Source organism: Citrus sinensis, chromosome 3 (assembly GCF_022201045.2).
Source record: "Citrus sinensis cultivar Valencia sweet orange chromosome 3, DVS_A1.0, whole genome shotgun sequence".
Taxonomy (NCBI): Eukaryota; Viridiplantae; Streptophyta; class Magnoliopsida; order Sapindales; family Rutaceae; genus Citrus; species Citrus sinensis.
In genome coordinates, this window is record NC_068558.1 from 41,588,800 (window position 1) to 41,610,861 (window position 22,062).

The window sequence follows — 22,062 nt, forward strand, 5'->3', positions numbered from 1 at the left end:
TTGTATTTTCTTCGTATTTTAATAAATTTCCATTTTGCCCCTAGTTCAATTATGAGTGGCTAATTTTCTTTCAAGCTTGGGTTGAAGGTGAAGTCTCAACATGTGTCATGGGCTTAATTTGGTAAATTTATTTTCTCTTCCCCTCTAATTTTTGTGGATGTTTTGACTTCTCGTCGACAAATAATAATAGTCTTGTCTAGATACCGCCTTGGTTACACCGGCTCTCTAGTATAAGGTTATTATTATTTGGCACGATAAGCCCTTAGCACCATATTGATTAGAGCGTGGTTCATGAGGTGTGGATTCCCCCCTCATGATTTAATTGGCATTAATACGGATTATTTAGCCCATGATGCATGTTGATACGGATCCAGATACCCAAGTACGTCATTTCAATAGAATTCTCTTCAATTCATTCTCGCCATTTCAATTCCAGTTTTAGAATTTATTCTCGCCATTTTAATTTAAGTTTTAGCATATTCCAAATCATTTCCACCATAAATCCAATCACCCATTTACAAAATTAATTCTACACAATTAAAATCCACCTCCTCGTGGGATCGACACTCGTCACCATAGATCTATACTACAATAGATTCGTGCGCTTGCGAGTACATTAAAATTTGCACAACAACAGCTTCCCTTTACCAAAGATCGATCAGCTAGTAGATTCAACGGCTGGACACGGTCTGCTCAGTTTCATGGATGCGTTCTCGGGATACAACCAAATCCCCATGTACGAGCAAGATAAGGAGAGCACGGCTTTCATCACTAACCAGGGTTTGTTCTGTTACAGGATAATGCCATTTGGTCTAAAAAATGCTGAGGTCACCTATCAGAGGCTGGTGAACAAAGTCTTTAAGCCATTGATCGGGAAAACCATGGAGGTGTACGTGGATGACATGATCACCAAATCCAAAATCCCGAAGGAACATGTCAGACACCTCGAGGAGACCTTCGGGCTTTTGAGGAAGTATAAGATGAAGCTCAACCCGGAGAAGTGCGCTTTTGGGGTCGAGTCAGGGAAATTCCTTGGATTCATGGTGAGCCATAGAGGGATTGAAGCAAATCCCGAGAAAATCCAGGCGATTGTGCAGATGAGGTCTCCTCGTAACCTGAAGGAAATGCAGAGCCTCACGGGGAGGTTGGCGGCGTTGAACAGATTCATATCCAAGGCTACAGATAAGTGTCAGCCATTCTTTCAAGTGATAAGGAGGGGGAAGAAAACAGAATGGACACCAGAATGCGAGGAAGCCTTCCAGAACTTGAAGCAGTACTTGCAGCAAGCTCCACTACTGTCCACACCGAGGGATGGGGACAAGTTATATCTGTATTTGGCGGTATCGGATCGAGCCGCCAGTTCTGTTCTGGTGAGAGAGGAAGAAAGAGTTCAGTATCCGATATACTACACCAGTAAGGCCCTACTCGACGCTGAGACCAGATACCCACCGTTGGAGAAATGGGCACTTGCCCTTGTAGTTGCGGCTCGGAAGTTGAGGCCATATTTTCAAGCATTCCCAGTCTCGGTAATAACAAACCAGCCATTGCGTCAAACTCTGCACAAGCCAGATGCTTCTGGTCGGCTCGTCAAGTGGGCTATAGAGCTGAGCGAGTTCGACATAGACTACAAACCCCGAGCAACGATAAAGGCTCAGGCAATGGTCGACTTCGTAGCAGAATTCACAGAGCCTGAAGTGTGTTTAGACCAGCAAGATGTAGTTACAGACAGTGGCGAAGCTCAAGTATGGCAGATGTCTGTGGATGGGTCGTCAAGGGAGCAGGGTTCGGGAGCAGGGATTGTATTGGAAGGCCCTGAGGGAGAGGAGATCTCTTATGCTGTAAAGTTAGAATTCGCAGCCACCAATAACCAGGCAGAGTATGAAGCCTTGATAGCAGGATTGGAGTTGGCTAAGGCCGTGAGAGCAGATAAGGTGAAGATCAGAACTGATTCCCAGCTGGTCGCGAATTATATCAGTGAAAGATTTCAACCAAGAGAGGAGAAGATGGAACAGTATTTGAAAATAGTCAGGCGGATGATGGGAAAATTTGAAGCAGTGGAGGTGATACAAATCCCCAGAGAGCAGAATAGTCGAGCAGATATTTTGGCCAAGATGGCAGCGGTAGCAGACCCAAAAATGCCAAAGTCGATCCCTCTAGAGGTGAAGTCCAGCCCGAGCATCGAGCAGAATCTGGGGGTATTGCAGATAGAACAAAAATGCACGTGGATGGACCCAATAACTTCATACCTTAGAGACGGGGTATTGCCACCAGATAAGCTGCGGGCTCGGAAGATTAGAGCCCAAGCCTCGAGATACACGATGATTGACGGGGTACTGTATCGGCGAGGGTATACACTACCTTTCCTTCGGTGTTTGGATGAGGACGACGCAGATTACGTTCTAAGGAAAATACATGAAGGAATTTGCGGGAATCATTCTAGTGGGAGGTCCCTGGCCCACAAAGCTCTAAGGCAGGGATATTTCTGGCCGACAATGCACCAGGATGCACAAGAGAAAACCAGGAGCTGTGTAAGCTGCTAGAGTTTTGCAAGTTTCTCCAACCAACCACCAGAGAAGCTCACCTCTATGGCCTCCCCTTGGCCATTTGCTCAATGGGGGATTGATCTGATCGGCCCGCTGCCAAAGGGACGAGGAGCAGCAACGCATGTAATAGTTGCCATAGATTACTTCACGAAGTGGATTGAGGTCGAAGCCCTTAGCAGGATCACAGAGAAGAAAACAACAGACTTTGTGTGGAGAAACCTGGTATGTCGATACGGGATCCCATATGCCCTGGTAACGGATAATGGCAGGCAGTTCAATAATCACAGCTTCAGGGATTTCTGCTAGAACCTCGGGATAGAGCTGAAGTATTGCTCGTCTGCTCACCCCCAATCGAATGGACAAGTAGAAGCAGCCAACAAGACAATCAAGAGGCTTTTGAAAACCAGGCTTTGAGTAAAAAAGGATGCATGGGTTGATGAGCTGTCAAGTGTGCTATGGGCATACAGAACAACCCACAAAACAGCAACTGGGGAGACACTGTTCGCCCTGGCTTTCAGACATGAAGCGGTCGTGCCAACTGAGATAGGAACGACCACGCACCGAACAAATCATTTCAATGAGCAGGATAACGATGAGCAGATGTGTCTGAATCTTGATCTGCTAACGGAAAAGAGGGAGCAAGCAGCTGGTCAATCTGCCATTTACCAGTAAAGGGTTGCTCGTTATTATAACCAGAAGGTGAACATACGGCAGTTTAAGGTCAGAGATTGGGTGTTAAGGAAAGTGAATCAGAACACCAAAGACTCGACTCAAGGAGTGCTCGGTCCGAATTGGGAGGGGCCGTATAGAGTCAAGCAGCTAATTGGACCAGGAGCTTACAAGTTGGTTCGCATGGATGGCCACGAGGTGAAGCGCCCATGGAACGCAGCACATCTCAGGAAATATTTCCAGTAAGAGTCGTTAATATTTCCAAATTCTTTCTGTTCGTAGTTGTTGTTATTTATTTTATGTCCAAACAATTTCATGTAAGTTGAATCCTGCAATTAATGGAACGTCGAGGAACTTCATTCACTTGAAACTGTGAAAAGTCACTAAGGCATGCAAAGGCTCACCAAGTCTCAAAGCCTGTTTATGGCGAGACAGAAGCCAAGCATATCAGGATCGGCTCGATCGCGCGAAGGTGAGCAGAATCCCCAAGCATCGAAGAAGTCACTAAGGCATGCAAAGGCTCACCAAGTCTCAAAGCTTGTTTATGGCGAGACCAGAAGCCAAACGTGCCAGGATCTGCTCGGCCGCGAGAAGGCTAGCAGGATCCCAAGCTTTGAAGAAATTACCTAAGGTATGCAAAGGCTCGACAAAGTCTCAAAGCCTGTTTATGGCGAGACCAGAAGCCAAGCGTGCCAGGATCTGCTCGACCACGAGAAGGCGAACAAAATCCCAAGCATTGAAGAATTTACTAAGGCATGCAAAGCCTCGTCAAGTCTCAAAGCCTGTTTTATGGCGAGACAGAAGCCAAGCATGGCAGGATCTGCTCGACCACATGAAGGCGAGCAGACTCCAAAGCATTCGAAAAAATTTCTAAGGCATGCAAATGCTCACCAAGTCTCAAAGCCTGTTTATGGCGAGACCAGAAGCCAAGCGTGCCAGGATCTGCTCGACCACGAGAAGGCGAGCAGAATCCCAAGCATTGAAGAATTTACTAGTGCATGCAAAGGCTCACCAAGTCTCAAAGCCTGTTTATGGCGAGACCAGAAGTCAGGCGTGCCAGGATCTGCTCGACCAAGCGAAGGCGAGTAGACCACCAAAGTTTCCAGTCTTGATTCGTTTCACTCTCAACACTAGAAACTGAGGGACCGGTGTTTGAAGGAAATACTCCGACGAGACCAGACGTGATGAGCAGATGTTTGGTGGCAGAAGTCTGCGAGCAGGTGTGTCCTGTAAGAGCCAGGTAACAGGGGCAGGAATATTCTGCTCATCCACGAGCACGTCATCCGCGAGGCCAATTTCCTGTAAGAAGCATAAAGTCATTCCTGCTGTATTCTCGCTAAGGGTTTATTCGAGGAGACCCAGTCAACGACAGTTGGCAAGGCATGCTCTCCAGCCCGAGAATCTAGGCACGAAGGCCACGCAACCACCCACGACTACGGAAATAGGGAATCCACGTTCGAGAGGTGGGAGGATAACGGGCGTAGACTGCGAAAAACTGGGATTCAGAGGAAGCCTATAAAAAGGTAGCCAACAAATGTAAAAGGGTTAGCAATTTTGAGACTAGAAAAGAGATAAAAGCCATTCTAAAAGAGAGAAAACAACCTAACAGCCATAAGATTTGTGGCAAGCGTTCCCCGAACCTTCATATCTGACTTGAGCGTCGGAGGGTTTGCGTCGGGAAAACAACCGGCGTACTCTGACCTATCTGTGTGCGCAGGAACCACTGGAGAAGAAACTTTACGAGGAGAGATCCTGGTCGTGGTGAAGTTGATCGAGCAGAGACCCTGGTCGTAGAACGAGGACAACCAGAATCTCGCATCAACAATTTCTATTAATATTCAAATTTTACATAGTAAATAATGATAATCTACTGCAATTGGCTATCATCATTGCCAAAATAAAAAATAAATTAAATTAAATAACTCGTATATCATTCACATGCAACCAACTCTGTACTCCTTAGTTGAGTTTATAAGGCACATCTTTATCTCATGTTAAGGGTGTTTGTTTCTTTATTTATTTTGATATGTGAGTTTATTTATATGTTATTTGATTTGATTTTAGATTTTATAGCGGATCATAGTTTTGATATTTTGGGTCAAGTCCTAACAAGATATATTTAGTTGTATTCAAACAAATAAACTGAAAAATAAGATCAGTTAATACTAGTGTATTATTAATAGAGCCTAAGATTCAAGCCCTCTCAAAGGAACTCATTTTTCCAATAATTAGATGCTTATCACTCGAGTCTCTTTAAAGGAACTCATTCCCCGGTAAAATAATTAGATGAGAGTAAATAAATAAAAATATCTCTTAAATATTTGGCGTTTAGACATGTCCAAAAAATATATATATAAAAATTCTTGACTACGTCATGATGAAAATGATGCAAATGAGTCCTAAAACCAAAGAGATGAAAATGAAAAGGTACCGACATAAAACACTGGGTCGTTAAGGCATAAGATCCAGCCCAGTCCAATTAGGCCCATTCGCAGGCCGACAATTTTAAGACAATCGAAAAGTAAAAGTAAGAATCCAAACCCAATTAGTCAACCGGTGATTTCTGGGAAAGCAAAATTAAGTACGCATCGTACTCACCATAAAGCAATAGAAGTAGAAAACGACTACGTAACCAGCTCTCACCACTAAATTATCCACACTTCCACGCATCAGCAGCCGTCAGATTCCTCTTCCATTCAAAATCGACCGTCCATCAGGATTCCACAAACATTAAAACTAGGGAAAATATCCACCGTCCACTTATTTTTTACACCTTTTTTAAAAATACACAATTCCTTTATTTTTTAGCTGGAATCCACCTAAAGTTACATTTTTTTTCACTTTTCCACTTCCGTTTGGAGTCCGTTAAGAAAACTAACGGAAACTTAATAAAATGACCATTTTACCCCCAAAACGAAAATTACAATTTCACCTTAAAAAATACCAAAAATAATAAGATTTAATGATGAATATCATTATTGGTACTTTAATGAAGTACAAAAAAATCTTAACTACTAGAGATTATAACTCAATTAATAATAAAACTCTACTTATCTTAAATTCAATTGATGATTTGTGAGATTGAGCTATTTTTAATACTACTGTTATAATTTAGCATTCTAATTACAGATATATTTAAAAAAAAAACATGTATTTGATGGTTATGGAATTAATTTATTTATTGACCGATGGGGAAAATAATTAGATTTAATCTAATTATTTTTTGTAATTTTTAAGGTGAAATTGTAATTTTCGTTTTGGGGGTAAAATGGTCATTTTTTAAAGTTTCCGTTAGTTTTCTTAACGGATTCCAAACGGAAGTGGAAAAGTGAAAAAAAATGTAACTTTGGGTGGATTCCAGCCAAAAAATAAAGGAATTGTGTATTTTTGAAAAAGGTGTAAAAAATAAGTGGACGGTGGATATTTTCCCTTAAAACTATTCCCTCACTTTCTCGGACTCAAATCCTTTATCAAATCCCGTTAATTCAACGTGCTCACTTTTTTTTTTTTGGAGAAATATCCTTACGTTCTCGCGCGTACGATTAGGCTACAAACACGCTTTCTCCAACAGACATCTAGGCAATAAATGGCAAACAAGTAATTGCACCGGCAGATCTTTTTATAGCGAAATTACTAATAAGCCCCTGGAGTTTGCGCATCTGTCTACGACGCGAATACGGCTTCGATTTCTTGAATAGCGTGCAAAAAACGCTTGCTCTTCATAGTGTCGGTTTTTTGTACTTATTTGTAGTCGCAGGGGGGACGACAAAACCCTAACCAGAGGCGCAGAAAGAAAGAGAGGGTAAAATTCAATTCTAACAACCTGTAAGGATGTCAGCAACTGGTGGTGGCGGCGGCGGCGGCGGTGGTCAGGAGGAGGACAAGAAGCCCGTCGATCAGTCGGCGCACATTAACCTCAAAGTCAAGGGCCAGGTATTTACACCTTAATTTTTTGTTTATATTTTATGTAATTGGCCAAATTTGAAATTTCTATTTAATTAAAAACTGTTTTATTTTTGTAATTTTTTTATATATTTTTTAAAAAGGCTTTTAAGTTGTGTTTGTGAACAAAATTTGTGCGGGAAAATTGAATCTTGGCCGAATAAATAGACAGTTTCTGGGAAAGGGATAGATTCATTAAAAAGGAATGATGTTGGTTTGAACTTTGAAAGATTGAAAGGCACTAATTTACAATTGTTGCCCTGATTTTTTTTTAACCCCGTTTTTGGTTTTTGATGGTGAAACTTTTATGTGGGGAAGTCCATTCTAATCAAATATGATTAGTAATAAGTTGGTTGATGCATGTTGTTTGATAAAGTGTTTCTGACATTAAAAAAAAAAAAAGGTATCATATTTTTTTGGATATTTAAATAATGGTCTATCGCAGTTATGCATCCTGTTATTGCTTCTTATGTTAAGAATTGCATAGTTTTTCTTTTTTCTTTTTGTGAAAACGAAGAATTGCATGGTTGAATTCAGTATAGAGTGAAATTTTTTACTTTGTTTTTTTTTGCGTCTCAGTATCTGCTAGTATTGGGGGAAATTTATCACATGAAGGTCTACTGTAGGAGTTTAAATTAATATTTAATTAGCATGTTTTAGTTGTGTCTCCCTTTTATATAGTTGATGGTGCAACTGCTGAGGCTGGTTAATTAGAGCTCTTGTTTAAAATTTTCAATAATTTTATGGTAGAAGGCTGAGTTTTGAACCCCCTGGAGTCTATTGCAGTTGAATTCACTTATTTAAGATTATCTAATGGGCACCTCTCTTTACTTTCTCTATTTCATTCTAACATTTAATGTTTAATTATGTAGGATGGCAATGAGGTGTTTTTTAGAATTAAGCGAAGCACCCAGTTGAAAAAGCTCATGAATGCCTACTGTGATCGGCAGTCGGTGGAGTTAAACTCTATTGCTTTCTTGTTTGATGGGCGGAGACTCCGAGGAGAGCAGACTCCAGATGAGGTAATTCTTTTATTTTGTGCTTTTTGTAGTTGTAAATATGGACGTCTTAATACAGGACACTGCAGATGATACCTTGCTTGGATGAAACTCTCCATGATTAGTGATGAAAACAAATATGAAGGAACCAGTTTGTCCATTTGCTAAGTACTTGCAGCTTCATTTTCATTTACTGTTTTCATTTTTGCTTTGTTTTGCAATCGCTTATGTGGGAATAGCTTGAGATGGAGGATGGAGATGAAATTGATGCAATGCTGCATCAGACTGGAGGTGCGCTTGGAAGCGGTTAACTGCAGTGTGAAATATTTAGAGCATCGCTGGCGGACTTGATGTTTGAGTTTTTTAAATTAGCCTATATCTATGGAAATATTACTGTAAATGATGACTTGGATCTTATAATTAACTTGAATTTAAGTCATGGTTTATTATCAATAATTTATGTAGTTAGTGTTTTCCCCTTGAAAATGAATGGCTTTGTATGCCAATCACTTCTATAGGTTTTTCTTGCCAGACGGGGAACTTAGGGTTGGAAATATAGCAGGAAAGATATGGCTCAGTGTCAGTCATTGCGCGTGCTATACCCTGTATCTGGTTCCTGGGGTTGAGGAACCACGGCGTATCATTCTCCCTGTTCTCTCTTCTTGATAAACTCCTATGTTCTTCTCCGTAAACTGAAAAAAGAACATCTACTTTCTTCATATTAAACAGAAACGTTTTTTGTTGTATAAATGGTGTACAAGGAATTAAGGAACACAAGAATTTAGCAGTCGAAGTATTAGAATGAACATTATCGGCAAATGCAGCTTGTGATAGATACTCCGGCAGTAGGTATACGAGGGGGAGCAAACTTAAGCCGGTAACCGAAGGTTCTTGTTGTTTTTCCAGCTGTAAAACAGTTTATCAAGATGATCAAACGAGCACTAATACAAAAATGGGGAAAGATAAAACGGCATACCTGTCGAAATAATAATAGAAGAAGTCAGCATATAGCAATGTTTGAACAAGCCCTGAAATCCAAGCTGCAACAAAACAACAAAAGAATCATGGAACCAGAAATTATTCGAAAGGAAAATTAGCTTCAAGAAAAACAAAAGTAACATTAAAATTCAGGAAAAAAAAAATCCACAGTAGGGAGCAGAACCTAAGAATGGAAGAAAAAGAAAATAGAAGAATTTGACAATTTTGACATAAATATTACAGCAATTAGTCATACAGACTAAAGCAACTAGATATTTAGAACAATTAAAATTTTGTGATTTAAGATATTTTGGACGAATACGCTAATTATTACAACCTGCCTGAAAGTCAAGGGATATACCTGGGAATTCTCAGATAAATTGAACTAGCTGAGAAATGTTTGCAACTAGTCATACCAGGAATCATGGCTTGCGGAGGGTAATTGAAAGTAGAACTATGTCTATGGCACTAAAATATTCTTAAGCAAGGAGGAAGAACCGCCATCTGATGGTATAGGTAAGGAGACACCAAAGACATTCAAGAGGTAACCCTTTCTCTCAGGTGCAATACAAGCAAAAAACATGTCCCAAATCTGGAACTACACAAAGTTGGACAACTTATGCAAGCCCAAGGACTCCGCCAACAACAAGGAGATTAGTTTTCTTAATACCAAAGAGTATGTAAAGCTCCAAGGCATGAAATGTTTCCTAATTTCCACAGCGTGAATTGGGGATTGAACAATAACAATGCCAAAAGGACTCTTATGAAAACCTGGTGCTAAAATCATATTCATAGTTTTAAGATTCCTGTTTACTATATCTAAAGAGCTTCAAGGCGTGAAATGTTTCCTAATTTCCTTAGCTTGAGTTGGGGAATGAATAATAAAGCGCCAAAAGGACTCTATGAAAAGCAGTTGGTAAAATCATAATATTCATAGTTTAATTGTAAATATCAGTAGTAGTTTGATGTAATATCAATAATAGTCTAATTGTAATATCAATGTAAAAAAAATAACTAAAAAAAGAGCTTCAATGCAGGGAAGAAAAACAGTGGCAACTTAAAATATTGGTATGCCTATCCTAATGTTACTGGATGCAGTACATATTACAGCAGTAAGATGACCATAATCTCAGTCAATACTAACATATGAAAATCATGTAGACAGTTATGCCTCAGTAGTTGAATTGAAAAAAAGCCACAGATTTGTGCACATTTTTAAACACAAAGAAAGTCTTACGTATCCAATGCACATAGTGCAGCTCGGTGAAGTAGCGGTAAACCCAATTTAGGATGTATAACCCTCTATACGCACTGCATTAAAACAGGAAAAAAAATTAAACATTTGGATTTTTCTTTACAGAGATTTAGGCGTGCAAGCTTATAAATATGCACATTTCTACAATAACACTAAACATAAGCCTAATCTTCATTGTCACGAGACTTTCGTGCATAGTCAAGGACGACAAGAGAAACAGCCAAAACAACTATTACAAAATAAATTATTCAAAGCAAGAGAAATGTCATTAAACAACGCTCTTTTGCCAATGGGGTTCCAAATTCAAATCATTTTATCAGAATGCACAATTAAGAAGAAAATCTGTCCAACAATACAGGGAATTGTAGCATACCCAAGAAAGAATACATATTGGCCTGTCAAATTGTCGATGTTTCTAGTCCTTTGCAAGAGTACAAGTTGAGGAAGTATTGCAACAGCTTCTAAATACAGCGAAAATGTCCACATTACCTGACCCCCAATTCATTCGAAAAACCTCATTAGAATAAACAAATGAAACATTGTTACCCAAGTAATAAAAATACCCGCTTTTCTAAAAAAAATGAAAAATGAAAAATGAAAAATGCGAAACAAAATTACAAACGGACCTCCTTGAAGGTGAAATTTTCATTAATAAGAAGAGCCAAAAGTAAGCAAGGCAAAACAAGGAAGAAACGGTGAAAGGTGTCCTGGTCTTTATTGTGAGACCTTCTCACAATGCTGTGATGCCTCATGTACCAAACAATTGAAAACGAACTACCCAAGAATATAAGCTTCATTACTGTATTGTACAGAGACACAAAATCTGTGAATATATCCAAGTATCGGGTGGCGAAAACCAGAGCGTAGAGCTCTTGAGTCTTCAATGAAACGCCTGCAAATGAAATGCACACAACGCAATCAAATTATTGGTAATTGAAAAATAAAACAAAATAAAAAGTGTCACTGTGTCAGTGAGAGCGAGAATGTACCAGAACAAGATTTAATGGTGTGGATCTTGAGGAGCAAGACGAGAACGCTAGCTAAGTGGGTCATGTCACCCGCTAATCTGAAAATGTTCATTTTTGTTGAACTAGAGAAAATGGAGACCAAACTTTGCGAAGACTTTATACGACAAGTCAGCCATACTGTATTTGATTTGATAGTCGAACGGTGGCTAGTGAAAGTGTGAAAGCTACGGCTTAACACGCGGCGTGCGTTGATATGTGAAGAATGGTTTATTTATCATTTTTGTTATTTACGATATAGTGTATTTTTATTTTGGAGTTATTTAGTCTATAGTTGCAGCTTATAAACAAAATTAGGAAATATAATCGTACTTCGTGAGGTTTTAAAAAAAAAATTTAGTATTATTTTTTTATTATTTTATACTTGATAAAATTAATAAAAAATATAAATTTTTTTATAACTATTTAATATTTATAGAGTTTGAAGAAACCAAAAGGCAATAATTAAAATTAAGCCCTAATGGCATTGTTGATGGAAGATGAAGGAACATTCCTTCTTATATTAATTAATTGATATATTTAAGCCACTAAAGTTTAATTGTTGGTATAATAAAATAAATAAATGTTTTAAAATTCATAATTAATTATTATTAATGGTTACATATTATTGAATTTAAATAGAAAGAGGAAGAGACATGTAATCTTTTATAATCTAATAATTATTTTTTATTTTTAATATTTTGTAATGTAATTATTTTTTTTAATATCAACCAATTTATTGGATAATAGAGAATATAAGAAGATGAGAAATAGTGATGCCACATCACCTCCTCTAATCCCAACTTTATATATATAGATAGATAGATAGATAGATAGATAGATAGATATAGATTTTTAATATTTTGTAATGTAATTATTTTTTAATCTCAACCAATATATTAGATAATAGAGAATAAAAAAATATGAAAAATAATGATGCTACAAATCTTAAATATTTAATGTTTATGGAGTTTGAAGAAGCCAAAAGGCACTAAACAAAAGATTGAATAATTAAATATGGGATTATGACATTAAAATTAGGCTCTAATGGCATTGTTGAGGGAAGATGAATGAACCTTCCTTCTTATATTAATTAATTAATGTATTTTAAACCACTAAAATTTAATTGTTGGCAGAATAAAATAAATAAATGTTTCAAGACTTATAATTAATTATTATTATTAGTTACATATTGTTGAATTTAAATAGAAAGAGGAAAATACATGTAATCATTTATAATCTAATAATTATTTTCTATTTTGTAATGTAATTATTTTTTAATTTCAACTAATTTATTAGATAATAGAGAATATGAAATGATGAGAAATGGTGATGTCACATCACCTCTTGTAGTCCCAACTTTATATATATATACTAGAAAATATAACCGCGCTTCTCGCGACTTTGAAAAAAGAATTTAATATTATCATTTTTCTTATTTTACACTTGATGAAATTGATAAAAAAATATGAATTATTTTTTTTTAAGATGAGGCAGCCTTATAAAAAATTTAAAAAAAAATTATTAGCCAGCAATACAAATAAAGAAGGAACACAAGATAAAGAATAAAATGAGAGAATATATTATAAAATGATTTTATTCATTCCAATTGTGTGTGTACAAAACAAAAAGATGAGCTCTCATTTTATAGTTACATAATCACTCCATTAAATTAATAAAAAATTATGGATCATAATTCTTTGTGAGATAATGAGAGTTATAGGGAAGCTAAAGGTTGCTAATGGGAGATAGTGGGGAGACTAAGAGATATATGTTATGAACATCTATATTTATTTTAATAAATTCATAACACTCCCGGATATTCATTACAAAGAATATGCCTCATTAAAACTTTTACATAATTGTTATTGTGTAATAACAATCAAATTAATTATGAGAATATGAAAAGTCAAATCTAAAAGAAAATTTCTCTATTTATTAGATAATAGAGAATATACAAAGATGAGAAAATGGTGATGGTACATCACCTCCTCATCCTCAAGTCCCAGCTTTATATATATAGATATAGATATAGATATAGATATAGATTTGTAATCTTAAGGGTTTAGGGAATGCGAATGAATGAATGAGAATAAAATTTAGATTTATTTAGTAAAATGTAATTTGGGAATGAGAATAAAATATGTGGATACCATACAATTTGAGAATAATGAATAAAAATCTCATTCACATAGGGGGTTGGGAACGAAGATTCTCATTCCCTTAACTGACTTTTGTATCCCTATAATTTTTTTATATTTTCCAAATTAACATCATTCAAATCATAATTAATTTTATTATTTTAAATGTCATTATTATTATTATTATTATTATTATTATTATTATTATAGTTATTATTTATTATAGTTATTTTTATTTTTATTAATATTGTCATTATTAACATTTATTATTATTAATTTTATTTTTTTAATTAATATCATTTTTATAATAATATTTATACGTGTATCTAATTAATAAAAATTATATTATTTAATATTATGGTATTTTGGTAAATTGATTATCATTCCCATTTATTTGCTAAGTAAACACATACATTTCAGCACATTCTCATTCTTCTTTATTTTTGCCAAGTGAACATTAGAACATCATTCTCATTCTCAGCTCATTCACAGTTCATTCTCATTACATATTATTTCCATTCCATAAAGTAAACGCACTATTAATTCACTGGATTTATTTTTTCTCTTAAAAATTAATTTTTTATGACTTGTTGTATATAATATTTATCGCTGCATTATCACATTGCAAAGTTAAGGAGACATGACCCAATCAAAATTACTTTCCTTGTATTAGTGAATTCAGAAGAGAGGGGAAAAAAACAAAAGAGTATTTTAATGTGTGATGACACAAAATGGATTTTAAAATACGTGTGATCACATAAAATGACGACGCAAATACCCCGTCCCCATGCGTCGTATAATAATGAGTTAGAAAAGGCTCCGAAAATCTAAACTGTCACCTTGTTGGGTTGGACCTAGCTACAAAAATCGGGCCACTTAAGCATCTTGATTGGATTGGATCGGATCATCACAATTCGACGTTTGGCCCATTTCATAGCAGATAAGACATTCTGTCCTCGGTGGACCAATCAACAGTCAACAGCTAGTAGACAAAATAATAAAAATAAAAGGCTTTGGCTAAGTTACGTTAAAGGTAACTTACGCCAGATACAGCAACAGTGCTAGTGATGGGACTTATTACTGTTGCTGTGCCTGGCGTAAATTACGTTTAACGTAACTTAGTCGGCTCCAAAATAAAATAATAAGCGAGCCTAAATAACTTTTACGTTCAGTTGAGAAAAATAAAGTGAATGGAGAAAATTTTATTCCGACACTTTAGTGGGACCAGCTGTTTAAATCTGCGTGCCAAATGTTTAGTATTTCTCTTTCCATAAAAGAAAAAGAAAAAGAAACAGACAATAATTTCGGTTATGCCAAAACCGCCCATCTCTGGCTACTGTGTCACGTACTCAACGGCTACTAACTGTTTTGAAGTTGAAACTCTCACGGTCTTTGCCTGACGCCACCCACTTTTTTTTCATTTCCAGTTTTATATATTTATTTCCAATTGAATAAATTAAATCTAAGCTCACTCACTTCTCTCTCAACGATAAATGAATTTAATTCAGTAGAGGAGACAAATGGAGATGGCCTTTTCGAACTCTTATCGAATGGGAGGAATATTCTTATTCTTCATATTCCTGTTAAGTCCTTTGGATATTCGCGCCACGAATGCGAATATTCCTTCAACTTTAGACGGCCCGTTCGAGCCCGAGACGGTGCCCTATGACGCCAGCTTGCGCGGCAACGCCGTTGATATTCCGGACACCGATCCTCTGGTGCGCCGCCGCGTCACTGGATTCGAGCCCGAGCAGTTATCCGTATCTCTCTCCTTCAATCACGACTCAATTTGGATCACTTGGATCACAGGTTGGTTCCAATCTTTTATTTTGCTTTGTGTTTGTTTTTGAATTTTTCAATACGAATGTTAAATTTTTATTGAGTCATTTTTATTTGTAACAAAATGAATCTGTTTGATTGTTGGCTTCTTCTTTCCACCCTTTTTTTTTTTTTTGCAGGGGAATTTCAAATTGGAGACAACATAAAGCCATTAGATCCTAAAACTGTAGCCAGCTTCGTTCGGTATGGGACGTCGAGGACAAATTTAAATCATGAAGCAACTGGTCACTCCCTTGTTTATGATCAGCTTTATCCATTTGAAGGCCTACAAAACTATACTTCTGGAATCATCCATCATGTTCGCCTTACAGGTTCAGTTTTGAAACGCTTATTAAATTACAGTCTTTTAATTTCTCACCATTCATCATGTTGTTGAGTTCGTGGGCGCCTGCTAGTTTAGTTGATACAATCTTTTGCGTTGAAACAAGTGATCAGGATTTTTAACTCTGTTCTAATTACCAGTATGATAAGATAAAGAGAATTATGGTTATGTTCAGTATGATTAGTTCGGCACTGGATATGAGCGTGCGGTATTGTTAATCAAAGATTGTGATGTTTCTTATGTCTTTATAGGTTTGGAATCCAACAGTACTTACTATTACCAATGTGGAGATCCTTGGATACCGGCCATGAGTGATGTCTACTATTTTAGAACTCTGCCGGCTTCTGGTCCGCAAAGCTATCCGAAGAGAATAGCAATTGTGGGAGATCTTGGTCTTACTTACAACACGACTTGCACTATCAATCACATGATTAGTAATGAACCTGATCTTGTGCTGTTGGTTGGCGATGTCACTTATGCAAACCTGTACCTCACTAATGGAACTGGCTCGGACTGTTATTCTTGCTCATTCTCAAAAACTCCCATACATGAGACGTATCAACCTCGTTGGGATTATTGGGGAAGGTTGAAAATTCTATTTAAAGCTCTTTCTATTATGGCTTTCCTTTATCGTCGTGAGTGTTTGTACTATTTTTATATCATCTCTATACGTTCCTTTACAGGTTTATGCAGAATTTAGTTTCCAAAGTTCCAATAATGGTGGTTGAAGGGAACCATGAGATAGAAGCACAAGCTGGAAACCAGACGTTTGTTGCATACAGCTCTAGATTTGCTTTCCCATCTGAAGAAAGTGGATCTTTGTCCTCATTCTACTACTCCTTTAATGCTGGGGGAATTCATTTTATCATGCTCGGAGCCTACATTTCCTATGATAAGTCAGGTAATGTTACCTTTCAGTTATCATAATTTTTCTCTGACTCATTGCCCAATGTTTAAAAGGTGAGGCTCATAAATTCTTAATTTTGTGAAAGTACTTATATCTTCATCGAGCCAGTTTCATGAGATGAATCTTAACATATCTAAATTGAGTCCTTTAATTGGGGATTCTAAGAATTTACTCTGCAGTTAAATATTGTGAGATTGGTGAAGGAAATTTGAAAGTCTGACGGTGAGTTTGATCAACTTTTGGCCCTCATGACATGAAATCGATCTCTCTTCCTCTTGTGCGAATAGAAAGTACTATATGTTCAATTTACATTAAAATTAAATGTGAAAATGAAAAACAAATATTTTGAGTTCCATCTTCAGTTCTTCACTTGACCAACTATGTAAGGAGAGTTTACATGATTCTTTATTTATCTTCCTTTTGCAGGTCATCAATACAAATGGCTAGAGAAAGACTTAGCTAATGTTGATAGATCTGTAACTCCATGGCTGGTAGCCACTTGGCATCCACCTTGGTACAGTTCTTACAGTTCCCATTACAGAGAAGCAGAGTGTATGAGAGTGGAGATGGAAGCATTACTTTACTCTTATGGTGTTGACATAGTTTTCAATGGACATGTAAGTCAAAATAATGAACAATTATGAAGTGTTCAATGAACCGTGTGAGTGAAACCATTTCATTCTTATTTTCATAGCACTTGAGAGAGTTGGATTGGATCATGACCAAAAAAGACAATGAGAAATTGATGCAATTTAATTAACTTATTTTTAGTTCTATGGAAAACAGAAAGAATCATGAAGGAACTTAATTTTAAAGGAAGCAGCAGAGGCCTGCTAAACATTTCTAGTTTTGTTTTCAAGTTCTTGGATGTTCATCTGTTTATTTGAAAAATGTACCAGGTTCATGCTTATGAGAGGTCAAATCGGGTTTTTAATTACACTTTAGATCCATGCGGTCCTGTACACATCACAATTGGAGATGGTGGAAATCTTGAGAAGATGGCAATCACACGTGCTGACGAACCTGGTAACTGCCCAGAGCCATCATCTACTCCCGATCCATATATGGGTGGCTTTTGTGCAACAAATTTCACGTCTGGTCCTGCTGCGGGTAAGTTCTGTTGGGACCGACAACCTGATTACAGTGCCTTCAGAGAAAGTAGTTTTGGGCACGGGATCCTCGAGGTACTCTCTCTTTCTCTTCTATTCGTTCCTCTTTTTCTTCAGCCAAAGTTCAACACTATAATGACTCATGGCCTGTTCTTGTGAAATATATTATCATACAGCATATTCCATTGAGTTTAATCCCCCTGCTATTAATCAAACATTAGTCTTTATTTGAAACTGTTGCTTTTGATTCCGAGAATAATAAATCCTTGTGACACAGCTCTGAGTCACCTAGGTTTTTAAAATCTGATAACCTCTATTTGTTTTGCAGGTGAAGAATGAGACTTGGGCGCTGTGGACATGGCACCGGAATCAGGACTCTAATAATAAAGTTGGGGATCAGATTTACATAGTGAGGCAACCTGATAAGTGCCCTTTCCATGGCATGCCACAACCCAAGCCTTTGTTGGCATCCAGCTAAAACTCAATTACTAGTAAACTGAATCCGATTTTCTCCTTGATAAAAATCTGTGTCCAATATTGCTGCGGATTGATACACCATTATAGATTCTGGAGGTTCTGGTGGGACCGTCCGATACAAAATCCAAGTAAACAGATGAAATTGTATCACTAGCCGTTTTCATATTGTTAAATGTAAGAGCAGAGTGGAAGAATAGTTCCAAGGGTTTGAAGATGAGAAGAAAGAGATTTTTTGTTTCCCATGTTGATGAATTTTGTGGCTCCACGCCCATGGATAGAATGGTAACTTTATGGATTTTCTGTGCACCAAATCCATTTCTGACTTCTGGATATGGTGTGAAGGCTGGCTAGTTGATATGAATTTCAGTTACTTGATACACGGTGGTGATTGTAAATTGCAGGTTACTCTGCCTTCGGTTGAAGTTGTTTCATTTTTGTAATCCCTCCTCCTGTCAACAATATTTTTGTAACTGAAACAATTACTTCTTTCATGTCCTATCGGAATTATGTAGTACTGCCATTACCATTAACATAGAAACCCATGTAATTTATTCACTTGAGTTTCAATTCATTTTAAAGCTTCTCCCTGGAGAATTTTTTAAATATAAGTGAAGGTGACGCACACAACAAAGCAGAAATAGCAAAATACTCGATGGCGTAGGTTGAGCAATTCTGATTCGAAGATTAAAGAAAAGAGCAGATTAGATGAGCTTTCCACGCCATTATTAGATTACATCATGGCTTTAAAATGGTTAAGACCCTCCTTTTAAAAAAGATAAAAACTACTCATCATTCTTCCAGCCCTTCGCATCTTACATGTCCTTTTTGGCCTTTTGCTTTACTACTGAGCCCCACTGCATCTTCTTCTTAATTTTATGTTTTACCATTTTGCACGCTGCTCAAACAAGACAACAGTTCTTCAAATCCCAGAATTCTGGAAAACAAATGCGCATGAAGACTTGAAAGTTTTATATAAATTAGTTATTCACCAAATTTAATTAACAACAGAAAATGATCATAAAATCATAAAAGAAAAAGAGACGCTGTCAGAGAGAAAGAGAGAGATTGTTTACACAGATCTTTTTTTTCTCCACAATCAATCATACAAGAAGAAGATGGGAGGCAAATAAAGTTGAACAAAAACCTATTTTTCAAAAAAGGAAAAAAAAAAAAACAAATTAAGGAATCAGAATATATCAAGAATTTCCAAAATGAAACCATTGCAAAGAGGACAATTTCCTCTCTGGACCCAGAGCTCCCTTGAACAGAGCCTGCAAAAAGTATGTCCACACGGGATAAACGCCGCGCCTTTGTGCCTCACCATGCACACGCAGCAATTATGCTCTATCCCTCCAGCATTCTCTTCCACGTCATCGCCTTCCTCCTCGTACTCTCCTTCTGCTTCTGCTTCAGCTTCATCTTCTTCCTCTTCATCTTCATCTTCACCCACCGCGTACCTCGACCCTTCCAAACCCATTTGCCTGTCTGTCTCCTCTAACAAATCCATCAGCGACATCCTCGGCTGTCGCGGCTGTACTGGCTCTGCCGCCTCCGCCTCCGCCTCCACTTGCACTGAAGCTTCTGCTTCAGCTTCTGCTTCTGCTTCTGCCGCTGCCGCCTCAGCTTCTGCTGCTTCCTGCGCAGCCACCGCCTCGCGTGCCGACAGCTGTCTCTCCTGCGCCAACACCACTGCCAGGCGGCGAGTTCCCTCACGCGCCACATCAAACGGGTCGACGCTGTTGTCTTCCGACACGGTGTTCGACGCCGCCTCCACCCGGGTCGAGTTGTGGCGGGATAACTGCGGTTGTCTTGAGCTACGAGTGGGAGACCCTTCGCCCTCAGGGGAGTCCTCGTGGTGGGACGACTGGGTTGGACCCGGTGACGATGAGGCAACTTTACTCGAGGGACGGCGCGCGAACTGAGGCGGCGCTCCTCTGTTATCTTCGAGTTGAGACGCCAACTCGCCGGCAGGGTTAGTCTGGAACCTAACGGAGCTGCGCCGAATTAATTGCGATCTGGGATTGGAATTGCTGAGGCTGCTGCTCGGGATAGGGATATCGGAAGTCGGAATTCTAACGGAAGAGGTCCAGGCGGCGCCGGCTCGCTTAAGCCGGAGCCGGTCTCGGAAGAGTTTCCAGCTCTTCCTGTCCTTATGACCAAAATTCTTGCCGTTGGGATCCTCATCACGGATAATGTCGAGAAGCGTACGCCCGGCGGGAGCCGGGGGCGGCGAGGGTCTTTTGTTGGTCAAGATGGCGTCCAGAGTCAAGCCGGCCAACGGGTCGCGCCGATCTTGCACAGCTGACATTTGGTCCAATAGCGTTATTCTCCTGCCAATGACACCACCACCACCACCACCACCACTCTCTTCCATGTTAACACAAAAATGAACCAATTTATAAATATTAAAACTAACAACAATTTAATTTTTAAAAAAATGTGAGGAATTCAAGGATTGGAAAGTTCTAACTTATGTTTTTGTGCGGAGACTTATTGGAAATGAAATTGATTATATGAAGTTGTTTTCCCAAATAATACAAACCAATCCTGACAATCAAAGCCTGCACGCAGATCCAAAAATTTTGTACATAATCAGCTATAAGTAGCATTGGATACCTTACGTCCGGTACTCCTCCTTTCGGAACCCAATCGGCAATCACAGCCGTTGATCTGATATATTTCCTCAGCCCTTCACTTATTTATCTATAAAATTAAATAATAAAATATAAAATCAAGTGAGTGAACGGTTAAAGATTAAAAAATAAAAGGCTGAGTGAGCACGCACCAAAAGAATTCACCATCGGCCTTTTTTTTTTTTTCTTCTTTAATGACTCTCCCTGTCCCTGTTGTTTCTTTTATGTGTCTTCTTGCTCTCTCTTTTTGTTTTATTTTAATTTTTATTTTTAGTTTCTTTTTTTTTTTCTCTCTCTCACGATTTACTGTTTCTGAGAGAGAGAGATTGTTGAGTTTGTGTTGAGAGCGATGACGATGAGATTGAGAGGAGTGAGTTTGGACAGCGGAGCGAGTCTTACGGGCCAGGGCCACACAAGAGGGCGACTTGCACCTCAGTTCGCTCGCATGCGATTTTACTGTTTTGCCCCTTCTGTTTTCGCTTTCATTCGTTTTGTAAAATGTGAAGCTTTCTCTTTGTGGCTTATCTTCTTCCTTTTTTCTTTTTCTTTTTTTTTTTTTGGGGGGGGGGGGGGGGGGGGGGGGGGGGGCGCCGGGGGGATTAGTCCTTGTGGCGCATCTTGAATTCTTGATCTGTGGATTGATGGATGCTAACAGGTGGTCCGCTGATTTTCATCCATTTGAGGTTAATTTACGATAAATTAGGAAAATCAAAAGTGGTAATTGAACAAATTTATAATTCATTTTTACGATAAATTAAGTAAATCAAAAGTTAATATTTACTCTTAGTGAAAAAAAAAAACACAAAAAATATGGTAAATTTATAAAAATAGTCTAACCAAATTTTTTTTTTTTCACCTTCGTTGCTGAAAATGCATTTTGAATAATCCTACCCTCAAGTATAAAATACCAAAGCAATAACGGATAGGCAATCATAGATGTTTGTCGCTAATGGACGAGTGGTTGATGTCAATAGACAATCAATCAGTCGATAGAAGTAGATGGATCATCAATATCTTATCTGGTAGATGCATGGCATCATACTCGGGAATATTATCGTTCAGAATATTCTTTCTCAATTGCAGGTCCTTTTAGGATTGGTAACGGGATTTTTTAAAAGTTAAACATTAATTCTAGTCTTTAATGATTTTTTTTTTTAAATAAAATTACCCAACTCTACAATAGATTTTGAAGTGTATGATTCGAGTAATTTTTTCAAAATTTGATTAGGAGAATCAATTTAATCC

General features: G+C 37.8%; 5 protein-coding genes across 7 annotated transcripts; 3 read left to right on the plus strand and 2 right to left on the minus strand.

Moving 5' to 3' along the window:
* Positions 1-701: 701 nt before the first annotated feature.
* Positions 702-2,540, plus strand: LOC127900835 (uncharacterized). The gene is made up of 2 exons (XM_052436087.1): positions 702-973; positions 1,214-2,540. Exons 1-2 carry the CDS (start codon positions 702-704, stop codon positions 2,538-2,540), a joined length of 1,599 nt encoding a protein of 532 aa, XP_052292047.1.
* A 4,359-nt stretch (positions 2,541-6,899) lies between these two features.
* Positions 6,900-8,638, plus strand: LOC102612364 (small ubiquitin-related modifier 1). The gene is made up of 3 exons (XM_006479201.4): positions 6,900-7,145; positions 8,027-8,176; positions 8,392-8,638. Exons 1-3 carry the CDS (start codon positions 7,044-7,046, stop codon positions 8,461-8,463), a joined length of 324 nt encoding a protein of 107 aa, XP_006479264.2. The 5' UTR covers positions 6,900-7,043; the 3' UTR covers positions 8,464-8,638.
* A 207-nt stretch (positions 8,639-8,845) lies between these two features.
* LOC102612065 (ER lumen protein-retaining receptor-like) lies at positions 8,846-11,495 on the minus strand. Of its 2 annotated transcripts, XM_052438185.1 has the most exons (6): positions 11,375-11,495; positions 11,012-11,277; positions 10,759-10,874; positions 10,368-10,441; positions 9,129-9,192; positions 8,846-9,058 (listed from the first exon to the last, which is right to left on the minus strand). In XM_052438185.1, the coding sequence occupies exons 1-6, from the start codon at positions 11,463-11,465 to the stop codon at positions 9,022-9,024; spliced, it is 648 nt and encodes a 215-aa protein (XP_052294145.1). In that variant the 5' UTR covers positions 11,466-11,495; the 3' UTR covers positions 8,846-9,021. The 2 variants fall into 2 exon arrangements, with proteins under 2 accessions (XP_052294145.1, XP_052294144.1); XM_052438184.1 differs by having other exon boundaries at positions 8,846-9,192.
* Positions 11,496-14,885: 3,390 nt separating this feature from the next.
* Positions 14,886-18,739, plus strand: LOC102612670 (purple acid phosphatase 15). The gene is made up of 7 exons (XM_006479202.4): positions 14,886-15,339; positions 15,489-15,680; positions 15,943-16,276; positions 16,375-16,592; positions 17,025-17,215; positions 17,498-17,782; positions 18,036-18,739. Exons 1-7 carry the CDS (start codon positions 15,051-15,053, stop codon positions 18,183-18,185), a joined length of 1,659 nt encoding a protein of 552 aa, XP_006479265.2. The 5' UTR covers positions 14,886-15,050; the 3' UTR covers positions 18,186-18,739.
* Positions 18,740-19,130: 391 nt separating this feature from the next.
* Positions 19,131-21,155, minus strand: LOC102613173 (uncharacterized). 2 transcript variants are annotated; one of them, XM_006479205.4, is made up of 3 exons: positions 20,970-21,155; positions 20,801-20,887; positions 19,131-20,551 (listed from the first exon to the last, which is right to left on the minus strand). In XM_006479205.4, the coding sequence occupies exon 3, from the start codon at positions 20,490-20,492 to the stop codon at positions 19,371-19,373; it is 1,122 nt and encodes a 373-aa protein (XP_006479268.2). In that variant the 5' UTR covers positions 20,493-20,551; positions 20,801-20,887; positions 20,970-21,155; the 3' UTR covers positions 19,131-19,370. The 2 variants fall into 2 exon arrangements, with proteins under 2 accessions (XP_006479268.2, XP_015386164.2); XM_015530678.3 differs by having other exon boundaries at positions 19,131-20,887.
* Between the last annotated feature and the right edge of the window lie 907 nt (positions 21,156-22,062).

Coding starts and splice junctions, on each gene's coding strand:
- LOC127900835 (XM_052436087.1), top strand. CDS start 702: ATGGATGCGTTCTCGGGATACAACCAAATCCCCATGTACGAGCAAGAT. Junction 974..1,213: donor ACCTTCGGGCTTTTGAGGAA/GTATAAGATGAA, acceptor TCAAGTGATAAG/GAGGGGGAAGAAAACAGAAT.
- LOC102612364 (XM_006479201.4), top strand. CDS start 7,044: ATGTCAGCAACTGGTGGTGGCGGCGGCGGCGGCGGTGGTCAGGAGGAG. Junction 7,146..8,026: donor ACCTCAAAGTCAAGGGCCAG/GTATTTACACCT, acceptor TTAATTATGTAG/GATGGCAATGAGGTGTTTTT. Junction 8,177..8,391: donor GAGAGCAGACTCCAGATGAG/GTAATTCTTTTA, acceptor ATGTGGGAATAG/CTTGAGATGGAGGATGGAGA.
- LOC102612065 (XM_052438184.1), bottom strand. CDS start 11,465: ATGAACATTTTCAGATTAGCGGGTGACATGACCCACTTAGCTAGCGTT. Junction 11,278..11,374: donor CACCATTAAATCTTGTTCTG/GTACATTCTCGC, acceptor TTTCATTTGCAG/GCGTTTCATTGAAGACTCAA. Junction 9,193..10,367: donor GCACTATGTGCATTGGATAC/GTAAGACTTTCT, acceptor GTTTTGTTGCAG/CTTGGATTTCAGGGCTTGTT.
- LOC102612670 (XM_006479202.4), top strand. CDS start 15,051: ATGGAGATGGCCTTTTCGAACTCTTATCGAATGGGAGGAATATTCTTA. Junction 15,681..15,942: donor CCATCATGTTCGCCTTACAG/GTTCAGTTTTGA, acceptor ATGTCTTTATAG/GTTTGGAATCCAACAGTACT. Junction 17,216..17,497: donor ACATAGTTTTCAATGGACAT/GTAAGTCAAAAT, acceptor AAAATGTACCAG/GTTCATGCTTATGAGAGGTC.
- LOC102613173 (XM_015530678.3), bottom strand. CDS start 20,558: ATGGAAGAGAGTGGTGGTGGTGGTGGTGGTGGTGTCATTGGCAGGAGA.